The sequence below is a fragment of the Scomber scombrus genome, chromosome 13, assembly GCF_963691925.1.
Source record: "Scomber scombrus chromosome 13, fScoSco1.1, whole genome shotgun sequence".
Classification (NCBI taxonomy): Eukaryota; Metazoa; Chordata; class Actinopteri; order Scombriformes; family Scombridae; genus Scomber; species Scomber scombrus.
In genome coordinates, this window is record NC_084982.1 from 22,452,610 (window position 1) to 22,474,100 (window position 21,491).

At 38.8% G+C, this 21,491-nt stretch overlaps 2 protein-coding genes across 3 annotated transcripts in view; both read right to left on the minus strand.

Annotated features, from left to right (window-relative positions):
• The window catches only part of ptpn4a (protein tyrosine phosphatase non-receptor type 4a), a 90,835-nt gene extending 79,224 nt beyond the window's left edge, over window positions 1–11,611 (minus strand). For both annotated transcript variants that reach the window (XM_062431139.1, XM_062431138.1), the window contains exon 1: window positions 11,033–11,611. The gene's annotated coding sequence lies outside the window, so the exon portion shown is untranslated. The remainder of the gene's footprint in view (window positions 1–11,032) is intronic.
• A 3,084-nt stretch (window positions 11,612–14,695) lies between these two features.
• Window positions 14,696–18,585, minus strand: tmem177 (transmembrane protein 177). Its single transcript, XM_062431907.1, has 3 exons — window positions 18,554–18,585; window positions 16,491–16,755; window positions 14,696–15,798 (listed from the first exon to the last, which is right to left on the minus strand). Exons 2-3 carry the CDS (start codon window positions 16,689–16,691, stop codon window positions 15,067–15,069), a joined length of 933 nt encoding a protein of 310 aa, XP_062287891.1. The 5' UTR covers window positions 16,692–16,755; window positions 18,554–18,585; the 3' UTR covers window positions 14,696–15,066.
• Window positions 18,586–21,491: the final 2,906 nt, after the last annotated feature.

Genomic DNA, 21,491 nt, shown 5'->3' on the forward strand with positions numbered 1-21,491 from the left:
ATGTAACCATATTTTTAATCAACTTTTTGCAAGTGCCTTTATGCAAAAAAAGAGACTGCAGACAGGGAGCCCAACAGAGTGGCTGGATGAAAGTAAAGATCATTACATGGGCCGATGCATCCTCATATTTAAAATACTTCCATCTAACATCCAGCTGAAACCAACATAAAGTTGCATTAGAGGTCTAACATGTTGGTTTCCGCCTCTGAACATTTGACTATTTGTCAGGAAAAGCTCTGCTGTGTTTGTCCTCCTCTAGTCTGCATTAACACCAAATACAGCAATATAGCACTTTGACACAGGGGGGCTACAATGGTGGAAGCGTGTTGTTAAGGAGATACCAATAAAAACAATGAAGATTAATGTATTTAAAGTCTTATCCAAAGCCAAAACACTGCACAAATTCTGGAAAGTTTTCATGGTGCAATTGACAATTTTTAAGATAAAACAGTCGAATACAACCTGAAAAGTAATCCACCAAGAATGTGTGTTTGCATGTATGTGATTGGCCACCGCAGCGTGACATGACGTCAGGTTGTGTCTTGGCAAAAATTGATTCCGATTCAACTTCTTACTGGACAGCTGATGCTTTTTTTTGCTGAGCCCTATGCAGTCCCCATTCATGCAGCATAAACCCACTGCCCCCATTCAAATAAAATGGGAAGGACTACCTTTTTTCACACATTGCCAGATTTGGTGTGAATGCAGCCTGACACTCACATACTAAAAAAAAAAGGTCAGACAGCAGCGTCTTCAAGGGGGTCGGGGAGAAATCTAGTTACTGATTCGCTACGTGTATCCACAGTGCATGTAAACCAGTTTATAGTCTGGTTTTCTCAGAGTATAACCAGCAACCAGTTCACTGCAGAATAAAAAGAGCGCGGCAACCCATTTTTGGCTCTGACCCACTGTCCTCAAGCAACTGTGTCCTTTGACCTCCTTTGGTATTCGGGGCTCATTAAGCAGCTGTTTCAAAAGGCGGACCTGAAGATCTGAAGTTGACACACACACACTAAGCTCAGGTTGCACAAGCTGCAGGTTAGTATGGGGCACATTAGGCAATATAGGACAACAAAAATCACAATACATCTTTTAGGGAAACGAAAGGTATGTGTGTATATGTGTAAATGTGTGTAGGGGGTGCATGTGTCGCCATGTTTCTGCAATTTTTTTGGGTGGGGGGAGGGGGAGAGAATGGGAGGAATGATAGCGAGGTAAAGGGACAAGCCGCAACATGTACCGGAGCATAACTCTTTAAGTACAGAGTAAGGAGCCAGCTGTACTCACATACCTGAGGTGTGTAAAAGGTGGGGGATGGGCTGCACTGGAGGGGAGTTCTCTCTCCCTCTCCCTCTCTCTCTCTCAGATGAATAATGTGGTTACTCTACGATAATATAATGATATGTTTTCCTAGAGCAGCAGCAGAGAGGAAGGACTGATTTCATTTTAGCCTCATGTGAAGGACTTAATTTAGACCATTGATGCACTAATTCCCAACACTGGTGCAATACTTCACTTTGTCACCATATTTAACTTAATTTCTAGCATGTAGTTATCTTTTAATAAGCTGAATGCTGTTCCACAGGAACGTACCTTATTATTATTAAGTGATTTATCAGAGACAATGCTCATTGATGAACTGAAAGCAAGAGCAGGAAATCAGCCAAAGTTAGGCCTCCAGGGCTAATTTTCATCTTTTGTGCATGGCCGGATTTCAAAAAAAGGCACCCTGCATGAGTCCCCCCCCTTAATCAAGAGTCATTCAAGTTGAATGAATAAAATATGGTGGTATTATTTAAAAAAAATAATGAATAGTCCATTATTACAGAGATTATTCATGTATTTCATTACTGATTAAGAGTCCAGTTGGAAAGTGCCACACTGATTATCTTTTGTTTTACAAGTAGAGGTTTTTTTTTAGTAGGAGCTACACATTCCTTTGCTGTATAAAACTGTATTTTCATTGTTAAAGTATTTACACCTGTGCTTTTCTTACTATGACATGTCAAGATGTCTTCTGTATAAAGACCTTTTGCTTGTTTCTTCTCAGAAATAATCAGAAATAAGTGATTTTTGTGCCAATAAAGGCAAAACTATACAGCTAAACTGTGAAACTACTCAATATCTAAAGCAGTGTAGTCTTACACGTGGCTTCACTTATTCAATCTAACCATTGAGAGGCCAATCATATGCCCACTCTCCCTTTTTCTCCCATATTTTAACTATTAAAGTATTTACACCTGTGCTTTTCCTACTATGACATGTCAAATTGTCTTATGTGTAAAACGCCTCTTGTCTGTTTCTTTTAAAATCAGCAGTAAGTGACTTTTTTGCACCAATAAAGACAAAAATCTACACCTAAACTTTGAAGACACTCCCTAAACCAACCACACACCCTCCAGTCACCCTTTTTTCCTCTTCCATCTCTTCATTTATCTCGATGGTCACCCCTGCATCTCTCCACCTCACAGCCAGTGATAATCAATGATGATGTTAATCCTTTAATGCCTTTATGTGGCCATGTCTTAATCCAACCTCTGCTAGGACTAGCTGGGTCTAACTCACAGCCCTCTTAAAACTATAATCTAGCTATCTTTATCTCTCCTCGGTTCTGCTGGCATAATCTAGTCCTGCAAACTGAACTGGAACGCACAAGTGACTCATCTCAGGCGCTGATACAGGATGATGAATTACAGCAGATATCTAGAGCAACTATTTATGTTTCCAAGGGCCTACAGGCTTGTGGGCTAGTCGAGTAAAGAGTCAATTCCCCTTAATAAATCAAAAGATTGAGTCAGAGATGCATTTTAAAGATGTAGGTCACATAAAAATAATGGGCCGAGTGGTCTGTTGATGCGCCATACTGGGGAAAATACATACAGCCTTGATGTTAATTTGGTAATATGCAGGTGGCTTCTTGTTAGTTAAATGCTATTTTTAATCATTTCTTTCAATAAACAGCTGTTTTATCATGTCAAACACTGGTTATAGTTGTTGGGTAATATGTAATTTATGGCTATGTGCAAGATGAATTTCAGGGCATGTTTCACTTCTTCCAAACCGTCCCCTTTCATTTTCCAAATCCTCAAACTGCCTCGTCTTTGTTGTACGCTGTAAAACTCTGAGAGACAGAGAGAAAGAGAGAGAGAGAGACCGTCGCTGATAACGAGCTGTGACGTGGCTATCTTTATCACAATGCTCCTGAAACGAACGGGATTGTCTTTACCGCCTCATAATCTGGGCTCTTAGTCATTGTTCCACGATGACCTAATCCCAACCTTTTACGAAGCAGAGAGATTTGCGAGACACCTTTAGGAGATGATCTTAGTCATGTTTTCCAAAGCCGGACTTCCCCTTCAACCTTTTCCCACACACCTTACAAGTAAAAAATGTTAATAACACAAAGTTTGAGCCATTGGTGATTTCCGCTACACTTTAAGATACTCGCAGGATTAAAAATGATGGTGTCAAACATATAAGAATTAGACATTGTGTGTGCATGTAAGGTCACACACAACCCTGTACACTTGAATTTAAAGTGTGCAACTTTATTGTCCAAATGTTACCACTAAATAGATTTTAAAAATGTGGCTAGTGAGTGAAACTAATCTACCAGTCACTTGCATATTTTACCAGAGTTTTGGCTTGTAGCTGGTGTTAATTTTGAGCCATGAGCGGGTGGATTCAAAGCATTTAATGTGTGTGTGTGTGTGTGTGTGTGTGTGTGTGTGTGTGTGTGTGTGTGTGTGTGTGTGTGTGTGTGTGTGTGTGTGTGTGTGTGAGTGTGTGTGTGTGTGTGTGTGTGTGTGTGTGTGTGTGTGTGTGTGTGTGTGTGTGTGTGTGTGTGTGTGTGAGAAGTAGGGGTCCTGCCTCACCTCTCTCTCTCTGGCAGGATAGCATGCTGTTTCAGCTAATCAAACCATTATGACTCCCCACTAACTGAGAACACCATTAACATATTATGCAGTTTCACCTGATTGGTTATGCATAATACAGATACTCCAACGCTGGACACACAGAGAGAAAGAGAGCAAGAGAGAGTGAGAGAGACAGAGAGGGGAAGGGAGGAGGTGATCCTGATCTGACAATAATACCTCTATAATAAAATTCTAAAAGAAATTCAGAGTATTTTTCAGAAGAAGAGCCAGAGCCACAAAAAAAAATCTTGCTCCATTAAAAGGTTCCTCTGAGTGATTTAATGATTATTCTGCCTTTTTAGTCTATATGTCACAGAAATAGCTACTCACAAGACTACTTAGAGAATTCTTTTATAAGAGCATAAAGAATCGCTCTGATCTGACAGTACTGTAACTGTCTATCTATGAATAAACGTTGTTAATTACTAAATAAAATAAGCCTCTTTTTTTCACCCCCTTCTCTGCTACAACTGAATCCATCCACAATTCACAAGGCCACTGTTATTTTTGTCCCAGTGTTCACAGGCAGAAAAACTATAATTATTTTTAGTCTGGGTTTAAAACTTAAACAACATGCAAGTCTTTGCCTCCTGTGCAACAATATCTGACAGATGCATCAACACGATATATTATTTTACTACCAAACGTGTCAGAATTAATATGGCGATGCTTATTTTGCATTTTTTGGACGTCTAAAACAGTCGAGGCACCTTTGTTCTGACACTCTGTCACTGTAGTTATCTTTCCCAGGATAAACACAGCTGTGTTTGAGGCTCTTGAGATGATTTTTGCTAAAGAGTTGTGCCATATCCGCCCCGGCAACACACCACTAACTAGCTTGCTTTCTGGGATCTGGCTGGATATTTCTGTGAATGGGTGGCTGGTTCACTTCAGGATTGCCATGTCAGAAGGAAAATGATGGTGTGAGATGTCAAGCCAAAAAACTGTGAACGAACAGTGAGTATTTTACCTCCCTGCTTCAGGTTGTTGGCAGCTATTATCCTTCATGTAATTACTGATGCAAGATGCACAACATTTTGTAGAGAAGCACAAAATAAAAAAATTGCAAGTAACTTGGCAACGGTCTTGTTGGTGTGCAGCCACTGTAAAATAAAATGGCCCAAACTCCCGTCTATCAATAGCTCTGCTTACAGCGCTTTTCCCCAACTACAAACAGGGCTGTGAGCTTTCCAAAAAGGGGGTTATAATGGAACGGGCAGGCAGCTGGTCCTCTTGGTTAAACATGAACAGGCTGCTCTTTGACGGGGGCTGTCACCAACAGTCAGTATAGGTCACAGGGAGCCAGGGTCCCACTCTAATAATTTACTTTAGTTTATTTTTGCACAAACCAAAAATTACGCATAAAACTAGAAGATTAAATAAAATACAGAGCAGGAAGAGGCAGAAAACCTTGAATGGGCTTATTAAAAACACCTAAGGCCAACTAAATAGTAAAAATACAACTAAATAAAACCTGAAATAAAGTGAATAAATAGATAAATAAGAACATTTTATGAGGAATACCACTCAATTCGAAACTAATCAAGTCATTCATTTGTGTATGGGGTTAAAATAAAGTGAATATAGTGAGTTGAAGTGAAAGTTGACTAATACTAACAGGCTTTTTCCCCCCTATAGTACTTCTGGTAATGAAATCCAAGGCTACTAATGTAAGATAGGTACATACTAGCATCTTTGAAGCCTGATAATGTATCTCGACTGCAGCAGCCAGCCAGCCGACAGTCTTCTAACCAACGCTGTGAGTTAACACCAATACTGAGCTGTCAGCGCTGTTCAGCACCACACTGAGTGGCAGGGTGTGTCTTCTCAACGTTGAGATGAAGCAGACATAAGGTGTCAGACAAAGATAGAGAGAAAGAGAGGGGAAAAAGAAAAAGTGCAAAACTCAAAAGGGAGTGAGAGAAGTGCGATGAGTTGGTCAGACAGCAGGAAGCACATGAAGCTGCAGAAGACTTAAAAATAATTGACTTCATGCATGAGACAGAGGATCCTTTGACGTCTAATGTTCTACATGCTCTCTTAACTTTATGTTCTCCTAGCCGATCCCACAGTGTACACACACACACTCACACACACTCACACACACACTGGCAGGAACAATGGTTGACCTTTTACTACGTTACTACGCGGGCTGGTTTACGATGTTTAACCAGGAGACTGTCATCTTTATACGCGTCTTCTCCGCAGGTACCAGCCGAACCTGTGGAGACACATCTGCGAAAGTGGCATGATGATAAATGGCTAGAGACGACCCCAAAGGACATGGAAAGTGGACGTGAATGTGCTGCTCCTCCTCCTTGATTACCACATTAAAACAAATGGAAACAGCCTGCTGATGCTTGAACCCATCAATCAAAACTTTTAAGTTGTAGTGCTGGCAGTAAAACTGAATTATTCAACACTGTTAGTCTCTTATGAGCCTCTTCAGCCCCGATCGTAACAAGAGACTATCATCAAGTGTTGGATGAAGAACAGCTGACCTAGGTGGGTATAATACTGGATAGACAAGTATGCATGATGTATATATTTAAAATAATAATGATACAATCCCTGTCCAAATTGTCTGTCCTTAAATATTCATGTAGAGGCAGACATCCCACACAAATATCTTCATTTTGCATCAAAATTCGTCGCCTTTAATCTCAAAACTCATCAAATTTCTCCACAATCTATTACAGAAAAGCTTCAGTAAATTCCCTTTGAAATCATAGAGGAAAAAAACACTCCTCATAACTTGGGATCTCGCTTTATAAACCATCCAAACTTTTTGTCCAGTAAAAAAGAACTGAGTTGAATTTTTGTTTTGTTTTTTCCAGCTACATCTTTGTGTTTGTGTGTGTGAACCGGAAGTGCAGCGCAATGCAAATGCAGCACAAAACTCACCTGAGTATTTTTACCCAAAACAACTCGATATCAATCAAAATCCCGATATAGCGTTAAACTTAATGTGACACAGCGTATTCAAACTTTGCTGGCTGATACAGAACAATAAGAAAATCAGCAAAAACAAGCAGAGAAGAAATGAAAAAAGAGGATTTGCTCATAATTTGCTCGTTTGGCACAATCAATACATTTATAACATAAAGACAAACAAAAATGTGTCTTTTCTATCACAAAAAGTCTCCAGTACTACTCACATGCACAATAATGGTATTTTTGATAGCGTAACATGTCCTAAAAGAAGAAAAAACTATGTATATCATGTCTGTGTTATGTATTATGACTACTACAGGAAGTTTGGCACAATCAATACACTTCTTTGACATTACTAAAGCCCAGAATATCCCATCAATATATCACTGAGACTCTGCCAATCTCCTCTCTTCATTCATATATATAGATAATTGTGCTGTATTGATGATTTCTAGACATAAAGACAAAAAAAAAGTTATTTCTTACAAAAAGTCTCCAAGAGTTGTATAATACTACTCACAACCACATTCTGAGTAGCCTGACATGTCCTAAAATATGTGTGTATGTGTGTTATATATTATGACTACTACAGAAAGGAAATGAAGGATGACATTTAGAAGCAATGTCGATTGCACTTTTAATCACTGACTCCAATGTAAAGTTTCTACCAGGCAATATTATGCAATATTGAACTACAATTTCTCAAACTATTGCTCACATACTTCAGACCAAGAATAAACTGCAGGCTTCTCTACATGATTACAATAATTTAATCTAAAGATAAAAAGACAACTGGCAGATCATTTGTCATATTTGGCTGTTATCCAACACAATAGTTGCAAATTAAATACATCCACAGTTAAATATGAACAAGCCTGTACTGGGATCTGATGATAATATCTACTAATTCCTAACTTGCTCCCATGGGCTCCCCCCCTGCCCTGTGATAGCAGGTGCGATTCATCCCCTATTACCCAGACCACACCTGTGTCCCCCCTCCCCTTAGTCTTCCTCTACCTAAAATCTCTCCCTTTCCTCTCCTCACTTCTTCACCTCTTTTTTAACTTACTGTTTTATCTGTTTTATCTCTCACACACATATATACACGCTCACTTCTGTTGTGCACCATCGGGACGGCAGGTTCAGGTGTGCCGCCCGAGTAAAGCAGGGTCACTGCCACAGGCCATTTAATCCTCACCAGCTGGGTCCATCCCCCTCTTTAGAAAACTCAGGACCTTCTTGAGGTGTAGGGAGCATTTTGGGCAGGATTCATGCTGTATTTAAGCGTTTTATGAGAGCAAATAACAACGAGAGAATGTGTTGAAACTAGATGCCATCAGTAAAATGGGCCAGATGGGTATAAATATAGAGCAACTCAGGTGATTAAAAGGATGAAATTACCTGGAAATTACTTCTCCAATCTCCAATTTGTTCCTCATGATCAAACAGGGAGAGGAACTGCTGACAACACAATTGACCCAAATTTAACCGAGCCTCTTAAGAGTGAGTCTGACTGTAAATGATTGCACAACATTTCATCAAGACTGGTATCATCAGCGAGCCGTCGGGTAACATATCATTCACATGAGTAACAAGCGCTTTACAAGAACGCAAAAATAATAATAATAATCCTTACTAACACACAGCTTTAAATATATAATATGGTGGCAATCAACAAGCTGAGCATGGTGTCCCAAATATATAAAAAAATGTGCAACATGGCAGGCCTAATTCCCCCAAGATAAGTAGTTCAGCTTCAGCAGACCACTCGCTTGTGACAGGAATTCCCAAATGTATTCAGGTCAACTAACCAACTAAAAGACACTTAAATATGCTTCCACTGGAAATTAATACTGTAGTAAAAGCTCATTACATGAGCAAAGATCACACCGGATGGATATTCACTCACCAAGCACTTTATTTAGGAAAAACTCTGCCTTTATTTCTACTTTTATAAAGCTTTATATAGTTTCAGCTTTTCTTGACATTGTCAAAAAGGTGATAATGCTGTTTTAAGTTCATTATTGGGGGTCATAGAGGAAGGTAGTAGTGGTGTAGTGGAGTGTATTATATTGAAATGTGTTCCTAATATTGTGTCCACTCCTTTAACATGCATGAGAGGGGCGAAATATTAAGAACACATGGTGCTAAGTGAGTGTACATGCACAGCTAGGGTCCATACAGTCAGCGGCCACTTCATTAGATACACCTGTGAAATTTAATTCAACCCAATGCCCAATGATCTGCTTTAAATTTGTACTTTTTTATGTTTATACATTGTCAGTTTTTGCTGATATTGTCATAAAAGTGATCTTTCTATTTTATGTTTATAACTGAGGTCGTACTAACTGGTGGTGGCGTGCTTGGGTGGTGCTCCTTATATTTTGCCAACCTCATGTATGTTAATGAAGTGGACATAAATATTAGGAACACCATACAATACATAACACACCTTTATACACCACCATCACCCACTATGTGACCTCAATAATAAATATAAGGCAGAATTATCACCTTCTTGACAATGCTGACAACTTCAAATAAGCTGAATTAAAAGCAGAGCAGGTGTACCTAATAAAGAGCCCAGCGTAGTGTATATGGGTGCTTCAGGCGCCTCCTTCACTGATCCCTGGAGATCTCCAACCACACTTTTGGAGCTTCTGATTTTAGGAGAATACATGAAAAACAACCCCAACTACTACATTTAATCTTAACAAACTGAAAACTCCCCCAAATCCAGACTCAATTCTGACTCCACACAGTATGCTGTCATGCAGTTTGGGTGCATATATGGGCCCCCCATGGATCAGCGAAGGAGGCACCTGAAGCCCCCTTCAGGTGCCTCCTTCGCTGATCCATCAAGATCTCCCAACCACACTTTTTAAGCTGCTAATTTTAGGAAAAAGCTACTAGATTTCATGCTAACAAACTCAAACCCCCCATGTCTGCCAATACAGCATGGATCCTTTTTTTTAATGTGTGTGTGGTTAAGATAGACAGCGAGACAGATAGAGATGGGTGGATGGGTGGGTGGGCTAGACAAAACAGGGGTAGAGCAGGGTCCATATGTATGATCTGAGCAGCAGCAGCAGAGGCACAGGAACCGATTGCGACCCAAAAAGATGTGGCACGGATGGTGGAGGATTACGTCATCGAGAAAGAAAAAAAGGAGGACGCTTCAACCACAGCTAAACCCTCAACATCCATTACTTAAAAACACCACCACACAGCAGTCACACACAGTCGACAGCGTTTCTGAAGCTCTTTACATATCAATTATGTCGCTTAAAGAGAGAAAACTGAACAATTAATGATGCACAAGCTACTTATTTAAAAGCAGGGGTCTTGCAATAAGCAGCTTACCTATACATTATTATATATAGAGAGAGATGTGAAACATTAAAACCAATAAAAGATTAAACAATGAATGAAAAATCATCACATCAAGTTGCATTTTTTCGAGCACATTTGCTTCATCGATGCTGAGCTGCTGTGTGGTTTATAGCTCAGTTAAAACGAACACTCTGCAAAAGAAAATAATCAATAACTAGCGGTTAAATAGCTATCACTTTGCGAGTATAAGTACTGTCATCTTTTAAAAGCATTGACTCCCATTGAACGACAACTTGTCATTAAAAAAGAGGGGGGACAATGAATGAGCCTGTTTTAACTCAAATAAAGCGACATTTCCACTCATGCAAAAGCTAATATAAAGTATAAAGTTTCATGAATGGAAAATAAATGTGCACACATGTGTTAAGATTACTTCTATCTACTACTTCTATAGTAGCTAGTGTTAAAAGTAAAAGTAAAGTGCGAAGAATTGAATGGGTTAGTTAGCCTTTAGCAAACACAAGCAGTGGCGATAAAGGTTTAGGAGGATAAAATGCATATTATGTGTTTTTATATGTTGTTGTGAGAAAGCATTAAAATAAAGGGAAGTGTAATGACAAAACTGGTCCTTTGGTGCAGCTATATTTCAATGTTATGTCGCAATATTTGCCTTTTTGTAGCAACTTGGGTTATAGGAAAAAAAAGTGACAGCACTAAAGCTAAAAGCTACAGCTAATGTCAGCCGGCTGTGCAGAAGAGAAGAGAGGGGGGGGGGGGGGGGGGTAAATAAATAAATAAATAATAAAAAATGAAGTGGCCTGTGATTAATAAGTGTGTTTTCTTCTTACCGTCATAAACTGCTCCAGGGGCGTCCAGTTTTTAAGGAATAAATGTTTTTTTTTGCCTTGTAAAAGGAAAATGGTAGCTATGTGCAAGGGCGATATAATAAGCCCCAAACACATTTAAGATCAGTTCAGCCGCTGCAGCTGCAACCCGAGCATCATCATCACTACCACAGTCTTCATCAGTAATAGTCGGGAGTCCGCCGCCGATTCGCACACATCCACATCCAGCAGCAGAGCGGGGCCTCCACCGGGCTCGACCATGCGACCGCCTCGGCCACGACGGATAATCCACAAGAAGACAGGAGCAGTAACCATTGGCTAGACACGGCCGACTAGCAGGCAGTCATTTCAGGTCGATACAGATCAGACAAGAGAGAATAAGAAATATAATCCAATAAAAGGAAAAAAATACAATCGCCTATCCACACACATACACACACACACAAAAAGAAACCACCACACACACAAAAAAAGGTTACAAGTGAACTATTTTAGGATGTTGAGTCATGGAGAGAAAGGTTAAAATATTGCGTTTCTTGACTTTTCCCCCCAAACATGAGCCTGCTCGTTGTTGTCAGAGCTGCCCCGGTCTCCTCTCTCTGCAGCTGCTGCTCTCTCTGCCTTGCAGCACAGCAGCGTTCGGCAGGGTGACGTAATGACGTAATGACGCAAAGCGGAGGGCTACAGGGGGTGGGACTTAGAGAGAGAGAGAGAGAGGCGCGCTGTTTTTTCAGAATTTCAGGTAAATTCAGCTTAGTTTTAGTTTTCTTTTCATTTTACCCCTACATTTTTACTGTATTCTGTTCAGTTTGACTTCTTAAGATAACAGTTGGGACTGTGCAATTATTTGAATGATGTATGTGAGGTGTGTGCTTGGTATTTATATTGTTATCCTAGTATTAATGTTTTTATCTTTGCACTTTCATCGATTTGCACTAATAAGGGGTTGCATCTCAATTTCGTTGCATAATGTACAATGACAATACATATCTATTCTTTTCTATTCTAGTACCAGACATAGCAAATTTTACCTTGGTGTCAGGCATTATTTCATCCTTTGATCCTTATAGAATTATAGATTGTTTATTCTGAACCATTATTATTATTATACACTATAGTAGACCACTCAATGCAATATAAAAGGTGCAATATGCAGAAGTTCCTGGGATTATATACAGAATACAAACTAATACAGATAAAGATAAATGTGCAATGAGCAGAAAATCTGAGATATATACGTGTGCAATGTTTCTGGGATGTACATAGTAAGGTAAAGTAGGATTCATGGCAGAGCTGTTGTATTACATTGCACAGGTGTACCTAATGAAGTGTTTATTACAGAATATAACAATTATTTCACATTACCATAGATGACAGTTATTTTATATTTTACAGACTGGTAATCTGACTGATCCTGTATTGCATGTATTCTGGTAAATATTTGAAATTGTATACTTTCTGTATTTGAATATGCTTTCTTTTCTGTATGAGTCAAATGTGTGGCATAATTGATATAATAAAGTCATAAAATGTAAATGTAACATTAATATAGGCCACCAAAATACAAAAAAATCCTTTACTTTCTTAATTTTATTTTCTGCAGCATCTACACACAACATTAGCAGTTGGAATTCATGATACTGATGCAGTATCCCTATGCAAAGGTTGCTGCACGAATCTCAAAATGAATATAATTATGTAAATTACTTTTTTGTTGTTCTCTTTCACTTTGAGTCGGAGCCCGTCCATTCAGACCAAATTAATCTGCAGCCTTTTCATTGACATATCCTATCAGAGGAAGACTGTAACTAATTGTGAGAGTGGTAATATGGGCTGTACTGACCTCAAGTGGCACAAAAAAGAAACAGTCTACAATGCAACAAACAATGGACTATTGTACGGTTGGCTCTGAATGGCCACAATGAAGTAAGCAGATGAAGCGGAGTGGTGAGAACAAGACAATGAGAGACAGTGTTGTTGATATGCACGTCCAAATGCAACTTTGTAGTTGGGGAAATGATGAAGTAGACCGAATAATTCAGTTAAAGCTCTTATTTTTGATGGAAATTTGTCCCAACAGTTATGTATATGCAACATTATTTTTTTTACATCCTTACATTTGAAAACACCAGATTTGGTCTTTTTTTTACTGTCTGACCCGATAGAACAAAAATATGTAGTTCATGTATTTGGGTAAGCTTTTTTTTTTTAATACAAAGACTGCAGAGTGTCAAAACCCACAACTGACTAAATAACCATGGAGCTGGAACAAATTCAGCATCTTGCTCAAGGGCAACAACACAGACCGGATTCTTGCTTTAAAGGACACTCAATCTAATCTGTCCTCATTAAGAAATGTTCCTGTATCAGTTTTACTTGACTGTATGCTCTCTTTATCCAGATTTTAATATTAGCATTCACCTTTTTACTTCAGTATAATGGAGAGAAAAAACAGTGGATCTCTGGATTCTGCTTGTGTAGCTACTTCTGCGGCTCAGTCTCCCTGAGGACAACAATGTAAAAAAAAAAAAAAGTGTCAGTGTACATTTTTCTGCATCAACATTAATTGCATGCTTCTATATTTAGTTCAGTCCACGGGGAACAAGACTGGAAATGTAATTAAAACAGCACATCTGAACCTGGTTAATATGCAGGCGAGATGACCTTAGGGAACCTGAGTGCTATACGATGAGTTCTGAGTCCCAATAATATGGATATTAAGATTATTATCATTTAACAAATTAGCTAGAGTCATGCAAATTATGTGTGGGTACTTAAGAGTGTTACTCGTCTCAAAGGTTATTCTCCTGACCTGAGAGGCATAAAAATAACACTGTTGATAATTGTTTATGAATACAATTACATGTTATTCATATTCATATGAGGACAAACAGAGAATTATAGAAAAACAAGAGCACAGGGAGAGAGGAGCTGGAGGAGATGGAGCTTTTATGTAGATGTACTAGGAGAATAGTGCATTAAGCAGTTTCACATAATGATGGCTTCCTTTAGACATATGAACATTACATACAACTGCTTTGTGGAGAGGTTTTCCATGTTTACACTAAAACACAAACAATACAGTGCTTGTATGTGGTATTCCATTCCATAATAATCAAACATATTTTTCCTAGATAAAGTGGTTTCCTGCCTTTTATTAAGTGGTAACACAGCTGCTGTTTCAGGAGCAGCCAAACATTTAAAAATCAAAAGCACACTCATGAGTTTGGATGAAAATGTGTGTCCTTGCTGCAGATTAGCAACAGAAAACCTCACCTGTATTATTTTATTTCACCATTTATTTATTTAGTTGATTGTTCATCTAAAGGTGAAGAAATTCAGGGTTTCACCACTTGAGATATTAACATTTTCATTTAAAAAAAAAAAATGTCCATTAAGAAAAGCATTCACAGTCAACTTGTGAATTATTCAAAGTATCTAGAACAATGTTTCTTCATCATTTTGGGGTGGAGGCAAACATCTCATGTACATCTAAAAACTCTGAAATATTTGCATAGCTTGAAACTAAGGATGTATGTTTTTTGTCATCTTCATTATTCGCAATGTTGCATACCACCACCACATTCCCATTGTTATAACTAGTAAAAAAACAACACACTGTTCACTCATCTCTATTCAATAACATATTTCATGACACGCTCTGAACAAGCTTTAAAAACGTTTATTTGTACGTTGCAATTGCCTCCATAAATCTTCTATGATAAATACGTGAACAGTCACACTGGCTGCAAAAGACTGTCTTGTGATTTGAGTTGTTCTGCACTTCATGATAAATCAAACTGAACAAAAAGTAGCATTCAGCACACATGAGATTACATATTTCTATGCGAAATATGATCATTATTTTGGATGGTTTTTATTCTCCTGCTTAAAAAAGCTCAGACACCCTCCCACCACAATGTATTACGACAGTCTTCAGAGATGGCTGAAAAAGCTTACAGTGGATCATTACAGTTATTCAGATGGAGCCTGGAGACATTTTTCATCTTTAAATACAGACTCCCTCCCATTTCTACTTAAACCTTATCCTCTTTCAAGATAGTGAGGACCCATTCCCTCCTGGACGTGTACGGTGTGTGTTTCATCTGAAGGAGGTGAGCAGGAAACAAGTTCCCACTGGGCGCATACATCTCCTCTCCCTTCTGCCCCATGAGGGCGCGCAGCGTCTTGTTTCTGGACAGAATCTTATCGTAAAACTCTAAACCTCCCTTGGCATATTCGCGTGACAGTCCAGCCGCACACCGGTCTGAGTTATAATCAATCCACTGACCGACAGAATCCGAAATGAGGAGGTAGGATACGGCGCCGAGCCCCAACGCCAGAGCGTTCACAGCCCCGCGGAGCAGCGGAGGCCCAGTGTGGATCCCAAACACCTGTTTCAGCACCACGCTGTACACCCAAACCCCACCTAGACAGGCTGGGGCAACTGCACCACTTATAATTGGTCCACCAGACTGCAAGCGGGCAACCTCTCGCGCTATGGAGAATTTCTTTGCCTCTGGAGAAAACAGAAGTGCATCCTTCAGTGCAGCGCCAGTATCGCTGTCCCACTCCACTGTTTTGCCGTTGATGAAAATGGTGCGGTTTGTGATGCCGCTCGGGTCATCGACCGTGCTGTTGAAGTTAGCCGGGATGCCAATTTGGGCTCCCGCAGGAAGCCACGGGACACCGGCACCAACTGGATGGAACCCAAAAGAGGCAAAGGCAGAGAAACTCTTGGTTGAGCTGACACCATAGTCCTTCAACACCTGCAAATGACACATAAAACATAAAAAATGTTTTTTTATATAATTTTATGCCACTTTTTTGTCACTGTACATTGTGACCTTGTTATTATTCCTCCATGAATTAAGAATTTATTGTTTTATGAATGCTTTGTGTGCACTATAAATTGTTAAACTGAATGGTTTGTACTTCTCTTCAGCTATTCTTATTACTTAAATTACTGTAAAATGTTGTATACTGTACATGCATAAAATGACACTTCCAATAACTTCGAAAGGGGAGGTGTAGCTGAGTGTAGAGCAGTGGTCACTAATCCTGCTCCTGGAGAGATACTGCCCAGCATGTTTTAGGTATCTCCCCTCTCTAAGACACCTGATTATAATAATTAACTCGACATCAAGCAGCTGAAGTTTGTCAAGGGCTTGATGTCGAGTTAATTATTATAATCAGGTGAGATAGAGTGGGGAGAAAAAACAGGCCAATAGCTCTCCAGGAGCAGGGTTAGTGACCACTGGGGTAGAGGATACAGTATTTCTTAATGGTTCTGTGGTTGTCAATAAAGATGATGTAGATGTAGAGGGATTTAGATGTTTTATCCCAAATGAACCTTCTGCAAAAAATATTAAAAATCCAAATGTAAACTCGAGTACAGAGAGAGAATAAAGAATAAAAACACTGACACTACTGCACACACATACACACACTCATGCACTACCTGCTGGAAAACATCCTCTAACTTTTCCGACAGCGTGACTTGCTCTCCTTTGTACCAAGCCTGATAGAGCTGCCGGTAGGACATGTCAGGGAAAACATGGTAGAACATGTTGGCTGCAAAAACCCCGCCGCAGCTTGCAATGAGCACTGGAGTCCGATACTTCTGCAGAAGCACGGAAAACTTGAGGAAGCGAGACGCCATGTTTTGTTTTTGTTCTTGACTGATATTGCGTCTGTTAGGTGCTGCGGACTTCAGTAGGCGGCATCTATGAAGAAGACAGACAGACAGAAGGTTTATGAATATACAAACAGGCCTGCATGTTAGAGATGAATGAATTCTAAATAGAAACATCATGCTTTGTTGATTCCTCTTGGAAGAGGTTAGGTAGAGTTTTCTATCTCAAGAATACTAGAAAATGTGTTATCCTGTTGAGAGAAAATCCTCTTTTAACCACCTGGCCTCTGTGACTGCCCATTCATCACAGACAATGGACCGTTAGCTTCAGTTATACAGTTCACCATGACAATCTTAGCTCACTGTGGCTTCAAGGTGAACAAGGCAGATGGGGACAGCACATCGAAAGATATCCGTAAAAGAAAAATCAGTCAGCTGTGGCTCAGGAAGTAGAAGAGCGAGTCATCCACTATTTACAGGGTTGGTGGTTCAATCCCCAGTTGTTTTGTTTTTTGGTTTATCAACAACTTCATCTGGATATCAATGCAGACCATTTAAAGTTCTGCTTTTGATTTAGCTCCAGGTGGTAATTACTGAGCTCTGCTGTGGGTTGAGCATTGTGTTAATGGTTAAAGAATAAAATAATAAAATGGCTTAATATGGTACCTTTAATATACAATGACTTGGTAAACCATATTTGGTGTCATGCATTATTTCATCCTTTCCAGCATCTACAAACCAAGGCTTTCCTTTTCATACCTGAAAAAGTTAAACTAAGACTAAAACTGAATAAAAACTATACTAAAACTAGTCAATTGCTCAAAATAAAACTACTTAATCACTTGTTAAACTAACTAAAACTAAACTTGAAATAAACTAAATAAAAACTGTAATAACCCTGGTAATGCTGGATGATGTCTATTTAATTAGTTTATCAAACATAATTTGATGTAACGCCTGGGATGTTGGTAAGTTTTAAGTGTTTATCTGTCTATTCAGACTTTATGAAATGACCAGAATGGATCCAGACGTCCACATTTGTTTGTTTTTTACAGCTATGTGAGTCACTATGTGAGTCAATGTATGAATGGACTAACAGCCATTTGCGTTATATAGTTACATTATGAGTGCCAACAATTTTAGGTTTCCTCATAGTAACGAATTGAATTTAGCCGAACAGTCACTCTACATGCCAATCACTGCTTCCAGGTATTTTAATTTCACTGAAAAACACAGAAAATGACTTTAACATAAGTCATCACTATGTGTGTGTGAATGAGAGACTTTGTGAAGCGCTTTGGATTAAAGTGCTATTTAAACATGGTTCATCTTCTTATAAATGAGCAACAACTATCAGGTTATACTCAGGTAATGCTGGATGATATGTATCAAAATAGTTTACTATAATGTGATGCTTTATCCAGGTATTTAAAGATGCAGTTCATGACAATTTTCTGAATTTATCTGTCTATTCAGGCTTTGTGAAGTCCACATTTGTTTGTTATGTGAGTCACTCCTAGTTTAGATGTAATATATGAATGGACTTAGCCATATGCAACATATTACATCATAAGTGCCAAAAAATGCGAAACGAATTCAATCTATCCTTGCAGTAACTCTACATGCCAATCACCACTTCTAGGTATTTTAATGTCAGTGAAAAACGCAGAAAACAACATTAACATAACCTAAAAGTCACTTTACCTAACATTACCTCTGAAGTGCATGCTGTAACAATGAGCTTTTAGTTATTAATTACACATTAACTGAGCTACACCTTCCGATCTCATGTGTACAAATGCTTCACCCCACTGAATCCAAACACAGTCAGGCTAAAAACAGCTGTATTAACTTTTCTGCGTGGCCAAGAAACATCTTTAATTACTCACATGTTCTCCACATCGCTACAAGGACAGCAGCACAGTCAATGCATAACAGCGCCTGGCCGTAAAGCGATTTAGCTGTCGTCGTCATGGTGTTGCACGACACTTTTACGACAGTAGGGTGTGTTATAACCTCTCACTACTAGCCTCATATTAATGTATTTATGCTGTTTATACAATGCACCTGGTTTATTAAAAATATCATAAATTAAAGTAGTGATAGAAATAAATGTAGTATTGTGATACATTGCACAGCAGCTGCAGACCAGTCTCAAGAAAAGACCAGAGATTAAAAACTATAGTGTGCACACAGTGGTGGGGAGTAACTAATTATGTAATGGCGTTAAGTAATTTATTACAAAATAAATGTAGTATTGTGATATATTGCAGAGCAGCTGACAGGAAGGATGCAGACAAATCTCAAGAAAAGACCAGAGATTTAAAATAGTATGCACACAGTGTTAGGGAGTACATGTAATGGCATTAAGTCATTTAACATAAATGGAAATGTAATCCATCATAGTTACTGAGATAAAATGTGTAGTTAAATTATAGTTACTTATGAACAATGTTGGGGAATGAGTATACTACTTGGGTCCCTAATTTAAGTACTCAGTTGTTTAGTTACATTTTCCAAAAAAGTAATCTGTTATTTTTTAAACCAACTACTTCTGTAATTTTTGCCACTGTACTACTTTTTTGGCAGACAGGCACCTGATCAAGTGCTCCGGTTATATCATTGCGCCTGTGTACGGCAGCTCAAAAGGGACAGTATTCACTTTATGGAAATATTCAAATTATTTTGAATTCATGGGAGGAAATAAGATCAAGAACATTACAGTTACATTACAGTGTTCCCTTATATTATGTCCACCCATTAACATATATAAGGGAGGCAAAATATTAGTAACACCTTCAATATAATGCACCCTAGTACACCAATATCACCCACTATATGACCTCAATAATAAACATAAAGTAGTATTATCACCTTTCTGACAATATCGAAAAAAACTGAAAATGTATAAACTTATAGCAGAGCTGTTGCACTGGGTTGAATTAGATTTCACAGGTGTAACAAATGAAGTGGCCGGTGACTGTATATTTACACTTGTACTGACTTTCAACCTTTTTTAGTGTAGTCACAACCTTGAATACAGGACGTTAAAATGAAAGGCAGCTCTCTTGAGATGTTAAACAGGAAGATAATTCTATTGCAAAGAAAAGCTCATGTTGAAGTTGTTTTTATGTTTGAGCTTCAGCAGTGGCCTTTACAGAAAAAACACAAGTTACCATAGACCTATGTGTCCCCTGATTCATGACACTGAAAATAAGCATTGAAAATAAGTTAGAGTCAAACATGAACCACACTTGGTTATAGGATGATGTTTTATCTGGGTGGAAGTCAGTCTTTATTTATATAGTGCCAAATCCCAACGAAAGTCATCTCAAGCCACTTTTCACATGTCTAGACTGTACTCTTTCATTTAATTTAATGCGACCCAACATTCCCACATGAGCAGGCACTTGGCGACAGCGGCGAGGAAAAACTCCCCTGTAATGGGAAGAAACCTCAGGCAGAACCGGGCTCTAGGTGGGCGTCCATTAAAATAGTCTTATTAAGGCAACTGTGGCTCAACAACATATACAGATTTGAAATGATTTAGAGAACATAACATTCAGTCCTTAACATTTGAGAGACAAATAAAGGCACTTCTACAGCATGGTAGAGAAATACCGCCCCCCCCCCCAAAAAAAAAAAGAAAAAGAAAAGAAAACCCACAGTCAATCATAGCGTTATCTGTACAGCATATATAAATAGAAGAATAGTGAAAACGTGGGAATTTAAGATCAAACTTCCTGCCACCACTCATTTGGTCAGGGGAAAACATCCTTTTTTTCTTTAACAGCATTGATTTAGATGAGATAACAGGATGCTTTACATTACTAATACTGCCTCATGTTCACATCTCTGTATGTACAATTATCATTATTAAAAACTCCCCCATATTGCTGTCATCAAGGCCTACATCTCTCTGCACTTTTTATGTATTTGTTCTTTATATATTGTGTTTAGGTTGCATATATAACTCTACAAATAACCTTAATTTTCAACATTCTTGTTTCAATTGATATTATCTGTTCTATTTATCTATTCTATGCTGGGGGGGGGGTCAATATAAATCCATAGCAACAGTGTACATCACTAGAACTGCAACTAACAATCACTTTCATTATCGATTCATTTTTCGATTATTTTCTTGATATATCGTTTTGCTTGTAAAATGTCAGAAAATGTCGAAATATATCACAAGCCCAAAGCGATGTCCTCAGATGTCTTTGTTTGTCTTGACGAACAGTCCACAACCCAAATATATTCAGTTTACTGTCATAGAGGAATAATGACAGCCCTCAAAATATTCACATTTTGAAGGCTTGAATCAAAGAGTTTGGAATTGATTAATCTATTATCAAAACAGTTGCCAATTAATCAATTATCATTGCAACTCTAAAGATCACCAAGTCATCCATAATCATTTTGACCTTCTAATTTTCCAACAGCCATCCATAATCCAGATGGTATTGTATATCTCCCATCCTCCAGGCATCTGATCTCACACCCAGTGTCCATACTTGATTGTCTCACACCTCCACATCTCTGGTGTTGCTCCCTGAGTTGAAGCCCTCAAAGACCAGCATGCACGCAGCACGTGCCGCTCCAACCCATCTGGCATTGTAACAAGAGGCTGTTCTAGTCCACATCTCACACTGGTCAACAGCTGAGAGACAGGTGGAGGTCTGGATGGGCACGATGTTGGGCTCCAGAATTAGAAAAGTGTATCTCCTTGATTTGTATCAGATACTGAAGGTCATATTGTCCAAATATTTGGCAACCTTGAGACCTGCTTTCAGATCATCAGGCAGGGGGCGCTGAGTTTCTTTC